Source organism: Nelumbo lutea, chromosome 6 (assembly GCF_056320005.1).
Source record: "Nelumbo lutea isolate HS-2025 chromosome 6, American lotus-T2T, whole genome shotgun sequence".
Lineage (NCBI taxonomy): Eukaryota > Viridiplantae > Streptophyta > Magnoliopsida > Proteales > Nelumbonaceae > Nelumbo > Nelumbo lutea.
In genome coordinates this window covers 20,698,060-20,715,129 of record NC_142689.1, presented here as the reverse complement: position 1 = coordinate 20,715,129, position 17,070 = coordinate 20,698,060, and the positions used below count along the sequence as shown (strand labels likewise).

The 17,070-nt window shown below is 37.9% G+C and overlaps 1 protein-coding gene across 5 annotated transcripts; it reads left to right on the top strand.

Annotated features, from left to right (window-relative positions):
* The first annotated feature begins 472 nt into the window (after window positions 1-472).
* On the top strand, window positions 473-16,186 carry LOC148847820 (Amidase family protein). 5 transcript variants are annotated; one of them, XM_088950238.1, is made up of 11 exons: window positions 473-1,547; window positions 1,822-2,133; window positions 2,523-2,702; window positions 2,828-2,922; window positions 6,428-6,503; window positions 6,657-6,734; window positions 7,748-7,841; window positions 7,925-7,974; window positions 12,550-12,663; window positions 13,829-13,985; window positions 15,882-16,186. In XM_088950238.1, the coding sequence occupies exons 1-10, from the start codon at window positions 987-989 to the stop codon at window positions 13,916-13,918; spliced, it is 1,650 nt and encodes a 549-aa protein (XP_088806364.1). In that variant the 5' UTR covers window positions 473-986; the 3' UTR covers window positions 13,919-13,985; window positions 15,882-16,186. The 5 variants fall into 5 exon arrangements, with proteins under 5 accessions (XP_088806364.1, XP_088806365.1, XP_088806366.1 ...); XM_088950239.1 differs by having other exon boundaries at window positions 648-1,547; window positions 12,295-12,663; XM_088950240.1 differs by having other exon boundaries at window positions 648-1,547; window positions 7,740-7,841.
* The last annotated feature ends 884 nt before the right edge of the window (window positions 16,187-17,070 follow it).

Below are 17,070 nucleotides of genomic sequence, written 5' to 3'. Positions count from 1 at the left end.
TTCAAAGACTCTCTCCGCTAAAGATTGCAATGACAATAGCTAAAATTCCTAATTCACTAGAGAGACCATCTTCTTTCTTGGTGAAAGATGTAGAACAAAGCAAAGGTTGAAATTTTAAACTACGAATGGTTGTGCCTTAATGCTAACAAGGGCATTTTGCTAACCTCAATCTCCTTGTTATACAAAATCTAACCAAAGGTTAAATGTTTCCGAAAATTACAAGCAATGCTTTTTGTTAGAATGAGAACAACGTAGGATTGTCAAAAAAACACCCAAGGCACGTTAAGATGAGACACATACCCAAGAGATGGATCATCAAGTCCTGCTCCTCCAGCCCATCAGCTGGACCCAACATCAGCCATGATAGAAAAGATGCCAACCGTTCCAACTTCCAACCCTCCAATATTACTGTATTAAAATGAACGGCAAGAAGTAGCTTCTCGTAAGGTTGAAACATCCAGATCCAATGGTCAAATACAATCTGATTAAACTGATCTGTAGTCACACTCACACATCCAATCGACGGTCCTGATTCTTGGAACATCAAACAGGTGGCAAGTTATGGGCCCCAGAGTCCAGATCCGTAACCCGTTTACCGGGCCCGCGTTCTTTTTCAGCCCGGCAGCCGCAGGGTTGTAGCAACTAGCAACATTCCGGCTTTCGAGTTTGCATCCTGTGAGTCTGCCTACGTCTACCCCCAACACACTTTAGCATGTAAAGGATGAGATGATCTCCATGTGTGACTGCGATGGTATGTGTCTAGATGTGGGTAGGACGCAGGAGATCCGGACTCGACACAAAATGACATTTCACCCACTTCTTTCAACGGATTTTATTCGAACTCCCTCCCATTTCCTCCTCTACACCGAACCCTCATCCCACCGGTCATCCCAGTATACGTCGGCGTCCGTGAACGTGGGAACCACCGGCGACGGCAAGATTTCCGGCATAGAAAAATACTTTCTAGTCTCCCCAACGACTCTTCAATGCTTTCTTCAGTTCAAAACCCCCGCCTCTTCTTCGTAAGATGCCGATTTCAGTTCCATCTCCCGTCAAAATCCCGCCACTTTCACGGCTCCGTAGCTGTTCGCACGTCGGAGACGGTCATGGAGCCACAGACGCATGCTTCTTCAACCACTCCTCCCTCTTCTGAAATCCTCACAATCCGAAAATCTCTTCTTTCTCATCAGAAAAAAGCGGTTGACATCGCCGAGGAGTACTTGAATCGGTTGCGGCAGACTGAGCCACAGATTCGAAGCTTTCTCCATGTTTCAGAGAATGCATTGAGAGACGCACAAGCAATCGACCAGAAGATCGAGAGGAACGAGGAATTAGGTCCGTTGGCCGGGGTGCTGGTAGGCGTTAAGGATAATATTTGCACCGTCGACATGCCTTCGACGGGTGGTTCGAGGATATTAGAGGATTATCGGCCGGCTTTTGATGCCACGGCGGTGAAAAAATTGCGGGAGTGCGGAGCCATTATTGTGGGAAAGACAAATTTGGATGAATTTGGCATGGGGAGCACCACTGAAAGTTCTGGTTTTCAGGTTGGCTTCGAGCTTCTTCTAATTTATTATTATTTTTGACTTTAACTGATGCAATTGGGGTTTGTAGTATTCATTACAATTGGGAAAAGAAATCAATTGAGCTGTTAAAGAGCAAATTTTCAATTTGTTTAATTACTAAAAGCCGAATTCATTTGGTTGTTTAAGTATTACTATTTTCTTTTAATTTAAGCTCAAAACTTAGGTGTTTATTGTTGGGTTCAAATTTCAATGTATTTTCCAAATCTTGAGGTGTATATATTTGTTCACTTGTTAGGTGACTGCAAATCCTTGGGATGTATCCCGGGTACCTGGGGGTTCGTCTGGCGGCTCGGCTGCAGCTGTTTCTGCGAGACAGTGTGTAGTATCCTTGGGAAGTGATACTGGGGGAAGTGTTAGGCAGCCAGCATCTTTTTGTGGAGTTGTGGGGATGAAACCAACATATGGACGTGTTTCGAGATTTGGGCTAATGGCATATGCATCATCGTTGGACGTTATTGGATGCTTTGGCTCATCTGTCGTTGATACTGCGATTCTTCTTCATGCTATTTCCGGTCATGATATACTGGATGCTACAAGTAGTAAGCGAGTGAGGTTCTTTTGTCCCACATTATGAGTATGTCTAATAATTTCTTTAGGAAGATTACTGTCAATTTCCCCATGGTTTGTTTTTCTTTTAACCAGTAGTAAGCTCAATATCTTCTCTCTCTCTCTCTCTCTCTCGTTTGTTTGTGCGCATGCCAAAATCTTGTTTCCTTTGTAGCACAAAAGAGAACAAAAGAAGCTGATATATGATACTAAGGAGTTGGAGTTTTGTAGATTCTTTTGTCTGAAAAAGAAGAAAACCTGTTTACAAATTTCTAGATCCTTTTGTCTGAAAGTTCAATATTTTGAATGTAATGAGTTGGATTATAATATTTATGCATTGTAATTTCAAGTTCTCTTGGTCACAACTTTCATGGATTTTCACTTTTTCAGGTGGTGCCTGATTTTTCATCTCAGTTAACATCCATGGAACTTTTTGAATCCAAGCCTTTAAGGGGACTGAGGGTAGGGGTGATCCGTGAGACTCTCGGTGATGGTGTTGATATGGGAGTTATATCATCAATCAAGGCCGCAGCTTCTCATTTGGAAGAATTAGGATCAACTGTGATAGAGGTTTTGTTTTCTCTAGCCATTCCATTCTGCTTTTGCTTGCTTAATCTGATCATTCTCCAAAGGTGAATTTTATGTCCTTCCTTTTCCTTTGATTTATACAACTTTTACTTTGTGATAATTTGCAGGTATCATTGCCTTCTTTTTCTCTTGGGTTGCCGGCATATTATATACTAGCTTCATCTGAATCATCGTCCAATTTGTCGCGTTATGATGGTGTAAGGTGAGTTGCTGGTTGACTATTATTATTGTTGGTGTCTTTTTCTTGTGATCATGCATAATGCTTTCAATAGATTTTATTTTTTTTTATAGTAAAATAAAAAGGAATTTCTTAAAGAAAAAAGGAAGTTCAAGAGGAAGGTGATAAGATATCACCTAAGGGAAGAACTAAAAGACCTATGGCAGACCTTACATTTCAACAGAACCCTATGACAGCCCCAAAACTAAAAGAAATTAACCTAACACAAAGAACATTCAAGACCTCCCAAATATCAAAGCTCCAGCCCCTTGATTCGTCAAACCAGAGAGCTCCCAACAGAACTACAGCAAATCAAACTTCAAAGAACCCCCTAACAAATTTGGAAGACGAGAGGTTGTCTTGGCTTGGGGAGCACAGAGGTTGAAGACGAGGTCAATTTTTGGAATTGTAGGTGAAGTCTTTTATTGTGAGAATGGTGCTTCGGGCCCCGAGGGTAAGAGAGACTAGAGGGGGATGAAGAGTCATGGAGTGAGTGAGAGTCTTTCGGTTGTTGCGTCTGGTTTAAAGAAGTGCCCATATATATTGGCAGTGAACTTTGGGGACTTGGAAAAAGAAGTAGGACACATGTTTAATCGGTTGGATAAGAGGGAGGTTTTAATCAGTTGGATAACTAAATATAATGGAGATGCAAAGTGGAAGGTTGAGGATTGTGAATGTAGTAGTCCTGATCGATTTGGATCTCTATTGGATCATCCTCTTGGGGCTCTCTATGCTAAAATGGTGAGCATGTAGAGGTAAGTGGTGTTGATGTTTCTTAGAAGACCAATGTTGTGTCGTCTCTTGTTGCCATTTCGGATTTGGTGGTGACTATGGTGAATGGTTCTAAGGAGGAAGAAGAAGGGGTGAAGCTAGGGTGGAGGGGTGAGGAGGAGATGAGTGAGTGTACTAATGGTGTTTAGCTGAGAGTTCCAGAAAGCTGAGACAGATCTGGATAAGATATAGTTGTTGTTCCTGAAATTTGGACTCTGTCACAAGAAAGGTTGGCTTTGGATTTATCTTCTTTCAAGGAAGTGGTGGCTGGTAAGTTAGGTGTATATATGGGTCGTAGAAGGAAGGTATAAGAAAGAGAGTTGTCTGCTATCGAAGAGGTGGTTCCCAAAAATACTTGCTGCCCAAGCAACTTGCACATTGTTCACATCACTAAAGTTTTCTCTCATCTAAAATGTGGCCTGACTGGGGCAAGATGTATTCCAGAAAAGAGGGGAAGACAAAATTGTTGGTATCAAAGGTTTCAGTTGGGGTTGATTCTCTTGATCACTTTAGTGAAGATTCTAGTTTGGTCAATTTGTGTCAAGAGAAGAAAAATGGGGATAAGAATGGAAATTGGTTGGAAGAACCTCTGTTGAAAAAGGGGAGAAGGAAGGAGGTTTGGCTATCAAGGAAATTGTTGAGAGAAATGTTGAGGTGGGAAAGAGGCTTGGTCTGTTCTTTTTAGGTGGGGAGGCGTTGGCTAGAAAAGCCTTGAGGAGTTTGAAAGGAAAAGGAGGGAAGAGAGCTTAAAGAAGAATGCAATTGGGGAAGGAGGAGAGGTCTGGGACGAGGCTAATAAGGGGCAGGAGGAGATGCTCAAGGGGGACAAATAGTGATGCTTTTGTTTTGTTTTATTAGAGGCAGGTGGATGTCCTTGGTTCAGGGGTGGTGTCGAAAGTTGGAGGCTTTTGGGAGATCAGTGTCTGAGCTGAATGTTTGGAGTTCCTTTGTTTGTTATGTCTTTTAGTTGTACTTTTTCCTTTTCTTAATGAAAATTTTCCTTTACTATAAAAAAAACCACCCTTAATCCTCCCCATTGAACAATTCCTCCTAGTGTTTTAAAAGCGCAAGGTGCAGGGGTCAATTTGTGCCTGAGGCGCAAGGCGAGGTGCGTGCCTTTTTAAGCAAGGTGCAAAAATAAAAAGGCTAAAAAATAAAAAAAAAATCCAAAAAATGCAAAAAATAAAAAAAATTAAAAAAAATTATTAAACATAATATTAATAAAAATGTAAACTTTATTTTTAAAATAAATGTTTTAAAAGACCTACTATCCAATATTAAAATACATAAATATAACATGTAAAGCATATTCAAATGAGAATTTAAAAATAAAATCAAATATATAGAACATTTTCAAGCATATAAAATCCACAATCTCTTTTTTTCTCAATTGCATTACTTCAAGTAGCTAATGTGATGTAAAACATATTACACTTCTGATTCTACGAGCCGCCTTTGTACTGCGCCCTCGAGGCAAGCCCAAACAAGTCCACGTTGGGTCTTAAATTCTTAGTTCTCATGGGGGTCTGGGGGACATAAATATAACATGTAAAGCATATTCAAATGAGAATTTAAAAATAAAATCAAATATTTAGAACATTTTCAAGCATATAAAACTCACAATCTCTTTTTTTCTCAATTGCATTACTTCAAGTATCTAATGTGATGTAAATATATTACATTCCTGATTCTACGAACCGCCTTTGTACTGCGCCTCTCGAGGCAAGCCCAAACAAGTCCACGTTAGGTCTTAAATTCTTAGTTCTCATGGGGGTCCAGGCTCCAGGGGCGGAGCCCCTGGCCCAACCGCTAGACACAAAAAAAGCAAAAAAGCGTCAAAGTTTCAAAAGGCACACGCTTGGGCTGAGGTGCAATGTGCACCAGGCATGCACCTTTTGAAAGGGCTGTGCCTAGGACCTAGGCGAGGCGCCTACCCTAAAATGCGCCTCGCCTGTGCGCCTAGGCGTGCCTTTTAAGTCACTGCTTCCTCCTGCCCTACACCAGCCTCATTCCAAATCTCTCCACCTTCACCTACTATGACTTTCTTCATCCTCTCCTTTCTCTTTTCAAACTCCTCAAAAGCTCTTCTAGAAAATTTCTCCTCCTCCCCACTTCCCCCCCCCCCCCCCCTAAAAAAAAAAGAAAAGCCCAAGGCCCCAAGCCTCTTTCTTCAAAGAATTAGTCCCATACTCTCTTTTCTTCTTTTTTGAAGAAAAAACTACTGGTTGAGTTTCCGACTTGATTGGGGTTTGAGCCATCCCTTCAGTCACCTCAAATGACACTTTTGACTTCCCTCCCCTTCTCTTGAAAATCCTTTTGTACTTATCTGTAGGACCTGCCCCCACCAGAATTCAATAGTAAAGATAAGATTCAATAAAAGGATGGTTGATAATGAATCATAATCACCAAAAATAAATAAAAGAATATCAAACACCATAAACGCTTAACAATAACATCAGTAAACCCCAACCGAAATCAAATCCAAGAGTACAAAGTAAAAAAATTACATACTGTAGAGACACTTTGCAATTCTAAACCAGCGAATAAAGGACACTATTACTGCAGGAATTGGGCAACTTGGACTCATTACTTTTCCAGTAACCTTCATTTCTCCGTTCTTACAAAATCAAATCCACTCCCTCCAATCTTCATTAAACACCATCTCCTCCTTGAGTTTCTCACCTCCATTAACTTCTAAAGTTATGGCATATTTGTGCAGGTATGGAAACCAAGTTGCATCTGATGAACTTAATTCTCTTTATGGAGATTCTCGAGCTAATGGTTTTGGCCCTGAGGTATCCATAATTAGTTTTGTGATTCTCCAGTTTTGATGGATGTGAATTATCAAATTTTAGATTGTCATGTGAAAGTTTTTCTGGCTTGACTGGAATGCTCAACATGATTTCTATCAGTTTAAGCAAAATAACTGCTATGCATAATTGGCACAGGTTAAAATGAGAATCTTAATGGGGACGTATGCTCTTTCTGCTGGTTATTATGATGCATATTACAAGCGTGCCCAGCAGGTACCTCAAATATTATGATAAATATCTTTATTTACATGACAATTTATCCATTTTCTTTTCTTCTGATGAGTGTAGCTCAGCTTCTTATTGGCATTTTTCGCATGGGTTTCAACACCATGGGTCTCTTAATATCGTGGTGCAATGCTGCCATAAGCAATAAAATTTTCATTCTAATAATGTTGTTTTAGAAGCAATTTCATTTTCAATTTATGCACTGCATGGCATAGTTTTCAAGGCACCAAGGCGATAGGGTAGTGCCTTGTTGCCTAGGCAATGAGTTTTTTCAAATAAAAAAATATAAATCCTAGGATAGGTCCCTGGGTTTCATAGTAATAAGCAGTAATATTTAACTAATTATTTGCCATAATCCTCCTCAAATAAGTATAAATCCCATATAAAAAAGATAGAAAATTAACATATTTATGAGAAGAAAAATAAGATAGGAATAAAACATACAAAACATAAGGGATGAGCCCTGGTTTTGATTCTAGGAAGAAAAAGAAGTCCTATTGATTATTCATGTGTGTTATGGATAAATCTTGAAGTTATTTCTTACTTATCAATTCAGGTTTTAAAGTCTATAAGGGTTAGAGACTATGTCATCGACTTGTGTGTTTTTTGAACCAAACAAATAAGAAAACAATACAAGGAAACTAGTATAAGAGTAATAATATTAATACCATAAACCCACACTATGAATAATTTAGTCTGATAATATCTATTGTTCTACTATTTATCAAAAACATATCTATTGTCCTACTATTAATAACATAAAATAAAAATATACCATTATTATGGGTGTCTTGCATATAAATATGTAGGTGTTTGGGTGAGGTGACCCTCCAAAAGCACCTTATCGCCTAGGTGTTGCCTTGACAATTTTGCTGCATGGCATGTAATGGGGAAAATGTGGAATCATTTCAATAAAACAGTTCAAGTTATATAAAACTTAACAGTTTTTTTGGTCTTCTTTTCCTATTTAAGAAGAACTTATGATTGTAATAGTGTTTTAGGTCAGGACATTAGTTCAGAAAAGTTTCAAGACAGCATTGGATGAAAATGACATCCTAATTTCGCCTGCAGCACCATCAGTTGCATATAAGATAGGTATATCATTTCCAATGCTTGCTTTTGCAGTATATTCTTTTCTTTTATGATGCTGTGGCAATTTTTTTTTTCCTGACTTGTAGGTGAAAAGAAAAATGATCCCTTGGCAATGTATGCGGGTGATATCATGACTGTAAGCCTCTTTGGGCCTCTTTACCTGCATTGTGTTTAATCGTCTTTTGTTTATTTGAAATCCACTTATAATTGTAGAGTAAGGGATACATATTTAAGTCAGGACATTCAGAAGTCGTCTATTCTTCCTAACTATGGCATAAGTGGTTTGCTTGCAAAATGGTTGGATTAGGGATGGCAATGAGTTGGGTTTAGATATTGTTATTGGGAGGTTTGAGTAAATGATTCACTGGATTGTTGTAACCTGAACTGAAGACATTTTATGTTCTAAAGTTTTGAACTTGACTGATTCCCAATTTAGACCCATCTAGCCCAGAAACTGGTAGAGCAGATAATCCATTTAACCTTGTCTGTTCCCAACCTAGGTTTGATCTGCCGTTTTATGAACCCATAATCCATATTGGGGACTTTTGAATTAATATTCCAAATAGCATGGTCTATGCCCAGAAAGTGAAGGTGAAAGACTGGTCATTTCTACATGAGTTGAGAAATATGTTAAATTTTTAAGTTTTATCAAGCATTCAGATTTCTTGATGCTTGATCCACAATTGTATGTTATTTATCATGCTAGAGAACCTTTTTCTAAATCTATAGCTTCATGCCAGTATAAAGATCCTATGTGTTTTCTGTTTCTTTCTTGATCTATGAAAAGAAATTATATTAAGAATAAGAGGAACAAAGTTGGTACTGATCCCAAAGAAAGGTAAGGCAACAAGGATACCAGAATCTGAAAACAACAGAATAAACAAACAAGCACAGGTAGCAAAGGAAGAAATGTCCCAAAGAACAAATTCAATTCCTGGCTTTTTAACCCCTAAAAAGAAAGAAAAAAATCCAATATCCCATCATCATTTTTAGGCCAGTTATCAGCTGAATCTTTGGTCAATTTTGCCATCCATTAGAATGCAATATTCAGTGTGACATTGGAATGTTTGGACTTAAGCATCCTTTGATCAAATTGTTACATCTTGAAAGACCTTATCCTGCAAATAAATCCAGGCAGTCATATCATGGGATTTTCTTTTGGCGACATTTGGACAACTTTTTGAAGCCCAAAGAGTGATCACTTGAGGAGTAAAATGATCTTATGATTTTCTTTGGAAAGGAAACTAGCATCTTGGAAGGCAAGATACCTCTCTTTTGGGGGTAGGGTGATCTTGATAAAAAGTACCCTTTCCAATTTGCCCACTTACTTCCTTTCCCTTTTCCCCATCCCAAACTAAGTAGCAAAAAGATTGGAGCAGCTTCAGAGGAATTTTCTTTGGAGATGTTGGGAAGAGGAGAAAAGAATTCACCTAGTCAATCGGGACCAAGTTTGTCTTCTTAAGGCTGAAGGTGGTTTAGGAATAAGGAAGTTGAAGAGCTTTAATTCTGCCCTCCTGTGTAAGTGGATTTGGAGGTTCTCGGCTGAGAGGAATGCTTGGTGGAGATCCCTTATGGCTGATAAATATGGGGTGGAGTGGGGCAACTGGAGAACTAGGGAGCTTTCTCCAAACTGGGGCAACTCCCTTTGGAAAGGTATCATGAAGAATTTCTCTATTTTCTTGAAAGGGATTTCAGTAAAGAATGGTAAGGGGGATAGAACAAAGTTTTGGAAGGACTCTTGGTGCTTGGATGGCCCTCTAGCTGATTCCTTCCCTTTCCTTTTTCAGTGTGCTTCTAATCACGATGAATCTATGGCTGAGTGCTTCTGTTTGTCTGGAGATTCTGTTACTTGGACCCTCCTCTTTAGGAGAAATCTATTTGATTGGGAGTTGGAAGAGATTATGGAGCTGATGGCTCTTCTTCAGAAGCAGAAGATAAACCTGTTCTTGGAAGACAAATGGTGCTGGAAATGGAACCCGGATGGTGAATTTTCTGTCAAATCACTTGCTTCCAAATTATGCAGCATGGGCCCCACTGATTTTTCAGCTACACAGATCTGGAATTCTACAAGCCCATCAAAATCCAATTTTCTGGTATGGACGATGGCCCTTGACAAATGCCTTTCCAGATCTAATCTTGTGAGGTGGGGCATTCAAACTTTGGACTTATCATGTGGTCTTTGTGGGTCCCTTACAGAATCTACAGATCATTTGTGTCTTCACTGTCCGTTCTCCTCTCAGGTGTGTGTGTGTGCACTTTCTCAAATCCATGGATATCAGTTGGATTATGCCTAGGACAGTTAAGGAGCTTCTCTGCAGCTGGAAAATAAAAGGCCTAAGTAAGAAAGGGAAATTGGTGTGGAGGACCATTCCTGCTGCTGTCTTGTGGTCCATTTGGGCAGAAAGGAATAGTAGAATTTTTTGTAATAGAGCTAAAATCCCTGAAGAAGTAATACAGAGAGCAGTGGGCAAGTTGATTTCTTGGGTTTCTGTTACTGAGGAGTTCAGAAGTCTGAATTTGTCTTTTTTATTTCAGTCTCACTCCTGGTGGAGCTTGTAATTTTGGCTGTTCTCAGACTGCCTTCCTGGGTCTGATTTCAGTCTGTATGTGAGTTTGGTTTGAATAAAATTACCTTACCTTTTTCCAAAAATGAAAAAATATCTTATGATTTTGGTTTGTTCTTCTGGGGGGAAATCTGGAAGTATTTCTATTGAGGCAGCGGATAAAAGCTTGGGCTTGTTTTTCTGGGGAGGTGAGGCATTCACCAGGAAAGCCTTTGAAGAGTTTTGAGAGGAAGAAGGAAGAAAACTTGAGAAAAGGGAAGTTGGTAGCAAGCTGTTCCTCCTACAAGAGAAGGGCAGTGACTAGCTGGGTCCCCCCTCCTCTTGGTTCTTTGAAGCTGAATTTTGATGGGAGTAGCCAGGGTAGCCCGGGTCCCTCTGGGATGGGAGGTGTACTGAGGAATGAGGCTGGAGAGGTTGTCTTAATCTATTCTGGCCTTTTAGGAGTTGGGAACTCTATCTGGGAAGAACTGCTAGCTGCAATACAAGGAATACTTCTTGCAAAAGAAGTGGGCGTGGAGCAGCTTCTGATTGAAGGAGACTCTAAGACAGTGGTGGACTGGTTAAATAATCCGGAGGATGTCACTTGGGGCTACAAAAATGAGTTAAAGAAATTCAAATGGCTGACAAGAAATGTCTATAACAGTACAATGGGTTGGGAGATCAGCTAATGCTTTTGCTGATGTCTTGGAAAAACAAGGGATAAATAGGGGAGCATTGTTCTGGGCACAAATGTAACTATTGTTTTAATTTCAACATTCATGTTTTTTCTGTTGTAGTTTGTGTATTTTCTGTTTGGAGAGGCTGCTCCTCGCGCCTCTAAGGGGATCTTCTTGTATCTATTCATTATTTTAATGGAATTGATGTTATTTATCAAAAAAAAAAAACTTGAGAAAAGGGGTACTTGGTGGAGGGAGATGGGATGAAGATGGTGATAACCAAGAGGAGGTTTTTGTAGGGAAAGATTAGGTTTTTTCCTCTGCTAGACTCATCTTGCTTGAGTTGCAGCTGACCTTTACGATTTTGGTTTAGGATCTGGTTCCAGAGGAGTTAATTTTTCTTTTTTTTTCAGAGTTTCTTTTGCTGCCTGTTTTTAGAGTAAGAAGTGTGTAAGTAGTCTGTTCTTTTCTCAGGTGATTTCTTATCACCTTCCTTCTGTATTCTTTTTTTATTGTTAATGGAATTTTCTTATTTACTTTTCAAAACAAAAAACAGGAGTGAAATGATCTTAGATGTATTGTAATCCTTATCCCTTACAAAGCCAAAATAAGCAGATATAATCAATTCTGAACTATCTTTGAGAAGACTTGTCTGGAAAATTCTGTGTTTCTAGTTTCCACCGGACAACTATCATTATCCTGTCCATGGCTATTGGGAAAGTGGTTATTGGAGATTTCCCCTGGAGCAAGACAGCTTGTGGCACAATGTGGTAGTAAGTATTCATGGAATGGCAACTAATGAATCAGATGCTGGTCTCAACCCTAGGGCTTCTCTTTTTTCCCCTTGGAAAGCCATTGTTGGAGTCCTACCTACTTTTTTGTCCTTTTATCAGGCATGATGCTTGCTTGGGTAATAAAATTCTTTTTGGGAGGATGTCTGGATTGGGGACAGTTCTCTTAAAGATAGGTTCCCAATTATGTATCCCCTTTCGTTAAATAAATTCAAGGCCATATCCTCCCTTTGTGTGTCTAGGGGTTCTTGGGATCTGGGCTTAAGGGATTCAAACGTAGCAATTGAAACTCCTGGTTAATTCCAATGTATTTCATTTTCTTTCTGTTGACAGCAGACCTGGATGCTACCTTGTATGGACTCTTGATCTTTTTTTTGGATTTACTGTGGGTCCTCATGGAATTAAATTTGTCTGTGACACCTCATAATTCTTAATTGATGAACAGATGAAGGGAAAATTACTACATCTATATCCCAACTAGGGTGTTTCTTGACCAGGAAGTTCAACACTTCAACTGGAGATGATTGGTTCTTATATTCCCATATGAAGGAAATGATACACGAAAAATCAATTTTCTTTCTCAGTGAAGACAATAAAGGAAAACACAATCTAGTTCTTGTGTTCTAACTTCCTATCTGAATGCTTTACTTTTATCCATAGCCAGTTTTTCTTTGGATTCAATAATTTATGCTTGATGCAGGTCAATGTTAACTTGGCTGGGTTGCCTGCATTGGTTCTGCCATGTGGATTTGTAGAGGAAGGAGTTGCTGGCCTTCCTGTAGGCCTTCAAATGATTGGTGCAGCATTTGATGAGGTATTGAATTAAGTTTTCTTATCATTGATATTTAGTAATGGAAAGAATTGTTTCTAAGGTAGTGGTGGGTTGGCTAAAGAATGATAGTCAAGGAACATGGCATCATCAGCATACATGAAGGGAATCAAACGTTTAGCAAGGAAACTGGTTGATACCTTTCATTGGAAAGTGGTATGGCTGATTCATTAACAAAGCAAGGGGTAAGCAACCAGAACTATTTTTGGGGGTAATCAATTAATGTTTTATATAAAAAACAAATATGGGGTTAGGTTGTGGAAAATGGGCCAATTCTCTTTGCACACAAGCATTCTTTTATTATAACCACTAAAGCTTCTGATGTTAACAATCAAAAGATTAAAGAATTGTTTCTAAGTGGAACTTCTATGTCTATTAACTAATACAGTTGATGTCCTAATCAAATCTATGAAAGTTTTGTTACAAATGAGGTTAGTTAGGAAGAGAACATCATAAAACGGAAGGGTAGAAATGAGAATAAGAGTAGAGGACTGCAGCAATTGATCTATATATGGGTTTAAGTCTTATAATTTTCATTGTTAATTTGGTTGACGTGCATAGCATTTTCAAAGTTATAACAAAAGTGCAAATCCTTGATAAGATCGTCTTCCCTGCTGGTAAAACTGATGGACTTGGAGTACTGAATCCAAGCATTAGATCTATATATGGGTTTAAGTCTTATAATTTTCATTGTTAATTTGGTTGACGTGCATAGCATTTTCAAAGTTATAACAAAAGTGCAAATCCTTGATAAGATCGTCTTCCCTGCTGGTAAAACTGATGGACTTGGAGTACTGAATCCAAGCATTAGATTTTTGACACCAAGTCCATTGGGAGTACTCCAGTAAGCTTGATGTGAATTGTTCTTTTCCTTACTTTGTCTTGAGTTCTGGTAGCTCATAATATCTTTACTCTGTATTTGGATTTGTGAGTCATTTGTGGAGTCACCATGTTATAAATCATTTTCCCATATTGTTCATAGCAGTTGTTGGGAGGGTGGTTATGGAACATTGAAGACATGGATGGTCTACTATGAAAGGAGGCTCAAATCCATCCAGCCTTGCTACTGCATGGACAAAACTTCTAAATGAAAACTAAATTGGAGAAAACTAGATGGCTTCTACCCTGACTTGTTTTTCATTTGTCGCAGGAGAAAGTGCTCAAAGTTGGCCATATTTTTGAGCAAACTCTTCAAGGTTGCAGATTTCTTCCACCATTAGTAGCAGACAGCCTTTCATGATTGATCTTCATTGGGATTTAATTTATCTGGAGAAAGCTGAAGCCAATATTCTTTGTCATTGGAAGTGGTAAGTTTATAATTTCAATGTATGGAAATTTCTGAAATGAGACAGAGTGTAACTTAAAATATCATTTTGGTGGACTCAACCAGCTATTTCAAGCTGATCTAGACCTACTTGATCTGAAGCAATTTTGCAAGGTTGAAATATGATTTTCTTTTGCTTGACTAATTGCATAGGCAAAGTTTTGCATCGTGCATAATCTTCAGGGAGCTCATCTTTATCTTGTATTGAATAGCCTCATATAAGGCATCCTTTCCCACTTATCATTTAATAAAATATACTTGACTTCACTCAACTTAACTCAGCCTTCATCCCAACTATTTTGGATTGGTTACACGAATCCTGTCCTGCCACTGCATACATTGTTTAATAAATATACCTATATAAAAGGATAAAAAGGATGCATACATATAGTAATTGTGTTAAGTTTTACCCAATTCTATGATGTTCTTTTTGTTCAGTATTTGTGAGAATTTAATTGGTTTTAGCTTCAAATGTTTTAAAGCCTCAAGTACAGCAACTTGAATTTTAGTAAGTAAAACCATATAATAGAATTTCAAATTATTTTTACTAAATGACATTTGGGCTCCTTCAATTAACTTGAATTTTGATATTTAAGGTTGCAGCTGGGGTATCTTAAAATAAGTGCTCATTGTCTTTCAACACTTTTATGCTTTAAATCTAGTACTTACAGGTCACCAAACAACTAAAGTTTTGTGGCTCATGCATATATTTAATCTACTTAGTTACACTCACTGTGTAATTGTTTTTAGCTTGTCTCAGACGGTAGGTTAAAAACACCATGTATTTAGGCATAAACCTTAAGAAAACGTTCAAAGTTTACAATATTATCCCTTGGTTTAACAAAACTTGAAGACCAGCTGCCCTAACGAAATTTAAAAATGATAAGAGCACCCCTTTAGTTAGACATTTACTTTAAAATTGAAAAACAAGTTGGAAAGCCCATATCAAATGAAAACAACATATTGGTTGGCTGAGTGAATGGTTCTGTCACCAATTGCAGGACCGAGGTGGGAAGTAGATTGTGGAATTGGGGTGGATGGAATTGAATGGGAGACAGAAGATCAGGTAGTGTGTTTAAATGAGGTTAAGGGAATGAATAAAAATTAGAGTTGAGGGATGTTATTGTCTTATTGAGATAGAGATTGGAAAGCTGACGAGTATTTTCCATCAGGTAGGAGAAATTACAGTCAGAAAAGTTTCTAAGGGTAGGTTTTGTTCCCTGGAATAGGTGCCTGGAATCGGAATGATTCCAATTCCAACTGTTTGTTTGGTTGGAATGGGATTCCAATTCCCATTCTAGAGTCCAAGTAAAGAACTCTTGGACAAAAAAAAAACCCAAACCCTAATATTAATAAAATAATAAAATATTATTAAAATGCAATATTTATACATAAAAGACAGGCCTGGAACCCAGGCTGGAGCCAGGCTATAGCCCTTATTGGATTGTGGATCACTTGTTTTCCTCCATCTTTTCCTCTTCCTTCGGTGATTCCGTATCCTCTATTTCTTTCAATAATTTGGCTTTACCACAAAAAAAAAACTTTGATCATTTTGAATTTAATATAATCTAGAAGCAATTGGTTAATTAAAAAGCTTGGAAGCTTCATACTAAAATTGCTTTTAATCTTGAATTGGTTAATTAAGTGGGTGTTAGATAACATGGTTGTTTTTTGTTTTTGAAAACAAAAACAACTGCCATAACAATTAATTTTGCTGATGTATCAGTTGTTTTTGTTTTCAAAAACAAAGCCAACCATGTTATGGAACACTCATAAATAATTACTTAGGGTTTTGATGTATAGTTACGTATGCAGATGCCTCCCCAATAATTCTCCCCGGTTCTCACGTAGGGTTGTATTGTGACTTTCATTTTGACAGGTAAATCAACTCTGCACCGAGGCAGGATAAACTGGGTTGATCGATGGATAGCACCATTCTACTTCCTGTCCACTCATTTTAGGAGAAAAGCCGAAAACAGCCAAAGAATCTGGCAAGGACTGAAGCACAAAATAGATGTTATGATGTTAGACAATATTCCACAATTAATTCTTTGTTAGTGTTCCGTTATTCCATTTTGACTGTCAGACTGTCGGGATTCATTAATGAAAATTTCTGCAAATGTAATCTAATTGTAGAAGTGAAAATTGGGTAGATTCAATTACAAAGGATATGGCCTCATCAAATCACAATTCATTGCATTAGGGTAGGGTTATTCAGTGATTTAAAAGGTGCGCCATAGACATACATGCGAGGCGCATTTTAGGATAGGAGTCTCGCCTAGGTCTTAGGCAAGTACTTTCAAAAGGTGCACATTTGGTGTGCTTAGGTTGCGCCTTAGCCAAGGTACACATTTGACATGCACATTTGGTGTGTAATGAAAATTTTATGTTTTTTAAATCTCCGAGAGCTCTCTATATGCTAATGTTGTTTATTCATTCATTGTAATAAAATATCTTATTAAAAGACAATTAAAATTATCAAATCATTATTTTTTGTGTGAAAACTAAGAATTTAAGACTTTAACATGGACTTGTTTAGACTTGACTCGAGGAGTGTAGCACAAAGGTAGTTCCTAGAATTAAGAATGTAATATGTTTTATATTACATTAGTTACTTGAAGTAATGCAATTGAGGAAAAAAAGAGATTTTGGGTTTTACATGCTTGAAAATGTTTTATATGTTTGATTTTATTTTTAAATTTTCATTTGAATACGCTTTACATGTTATGTTTATATATTTTAATTTTAGATATTAGGTTTTTTAAAGCATTAGTTTTAAAATTTAAGTTTATACTTTTTATTAATATTATGTTTAATATTTTTTGAAAATTTTGGCTTTTTTTTGAATTTTTTGTATTTTTTTTGCATCTTGCTTCAAAATGGTGCACGTCTTATCTTGTGCCTTACACCTCGAGCGCAAATTGGCCCTTGTGCCTTGCACTTTTAAAACAGGGTTATTAAAACTTACATTTATAATCCTAGCTGACCCATTCAGGCATAAAGAATATTTGTATGAACCAAGGTTGATCACTTCAAATTTTAAGTTCATTCTCTCAATCGTTTGTATA

Excerpts from the sequence above, each read along its gene's own strand:
- LOC148847820 (XM_088950238.1), top strand. The coding sequence starts at position 987 with ATGCTTTCTTCAGTTCAAAACCCCCGCCTCTTCTTCGTAAGATGCCGA. Across the intron at positions 1,548-1,821 it reads CTGAAAGTTCTGGTTTTCAG|GTGACTGCAAATCCTTGGGA; the intron begins GTTGGCTTCGAG and ends TTCACTTGTTAG. Across the intron at positions 6,504-6,656 it reads CTAATGGTTTTGGCCCTGAG|GTTAAAATGAGAATCTTAAT; the intron begins GTATCCATAATT and ends TAATTGGCACAG.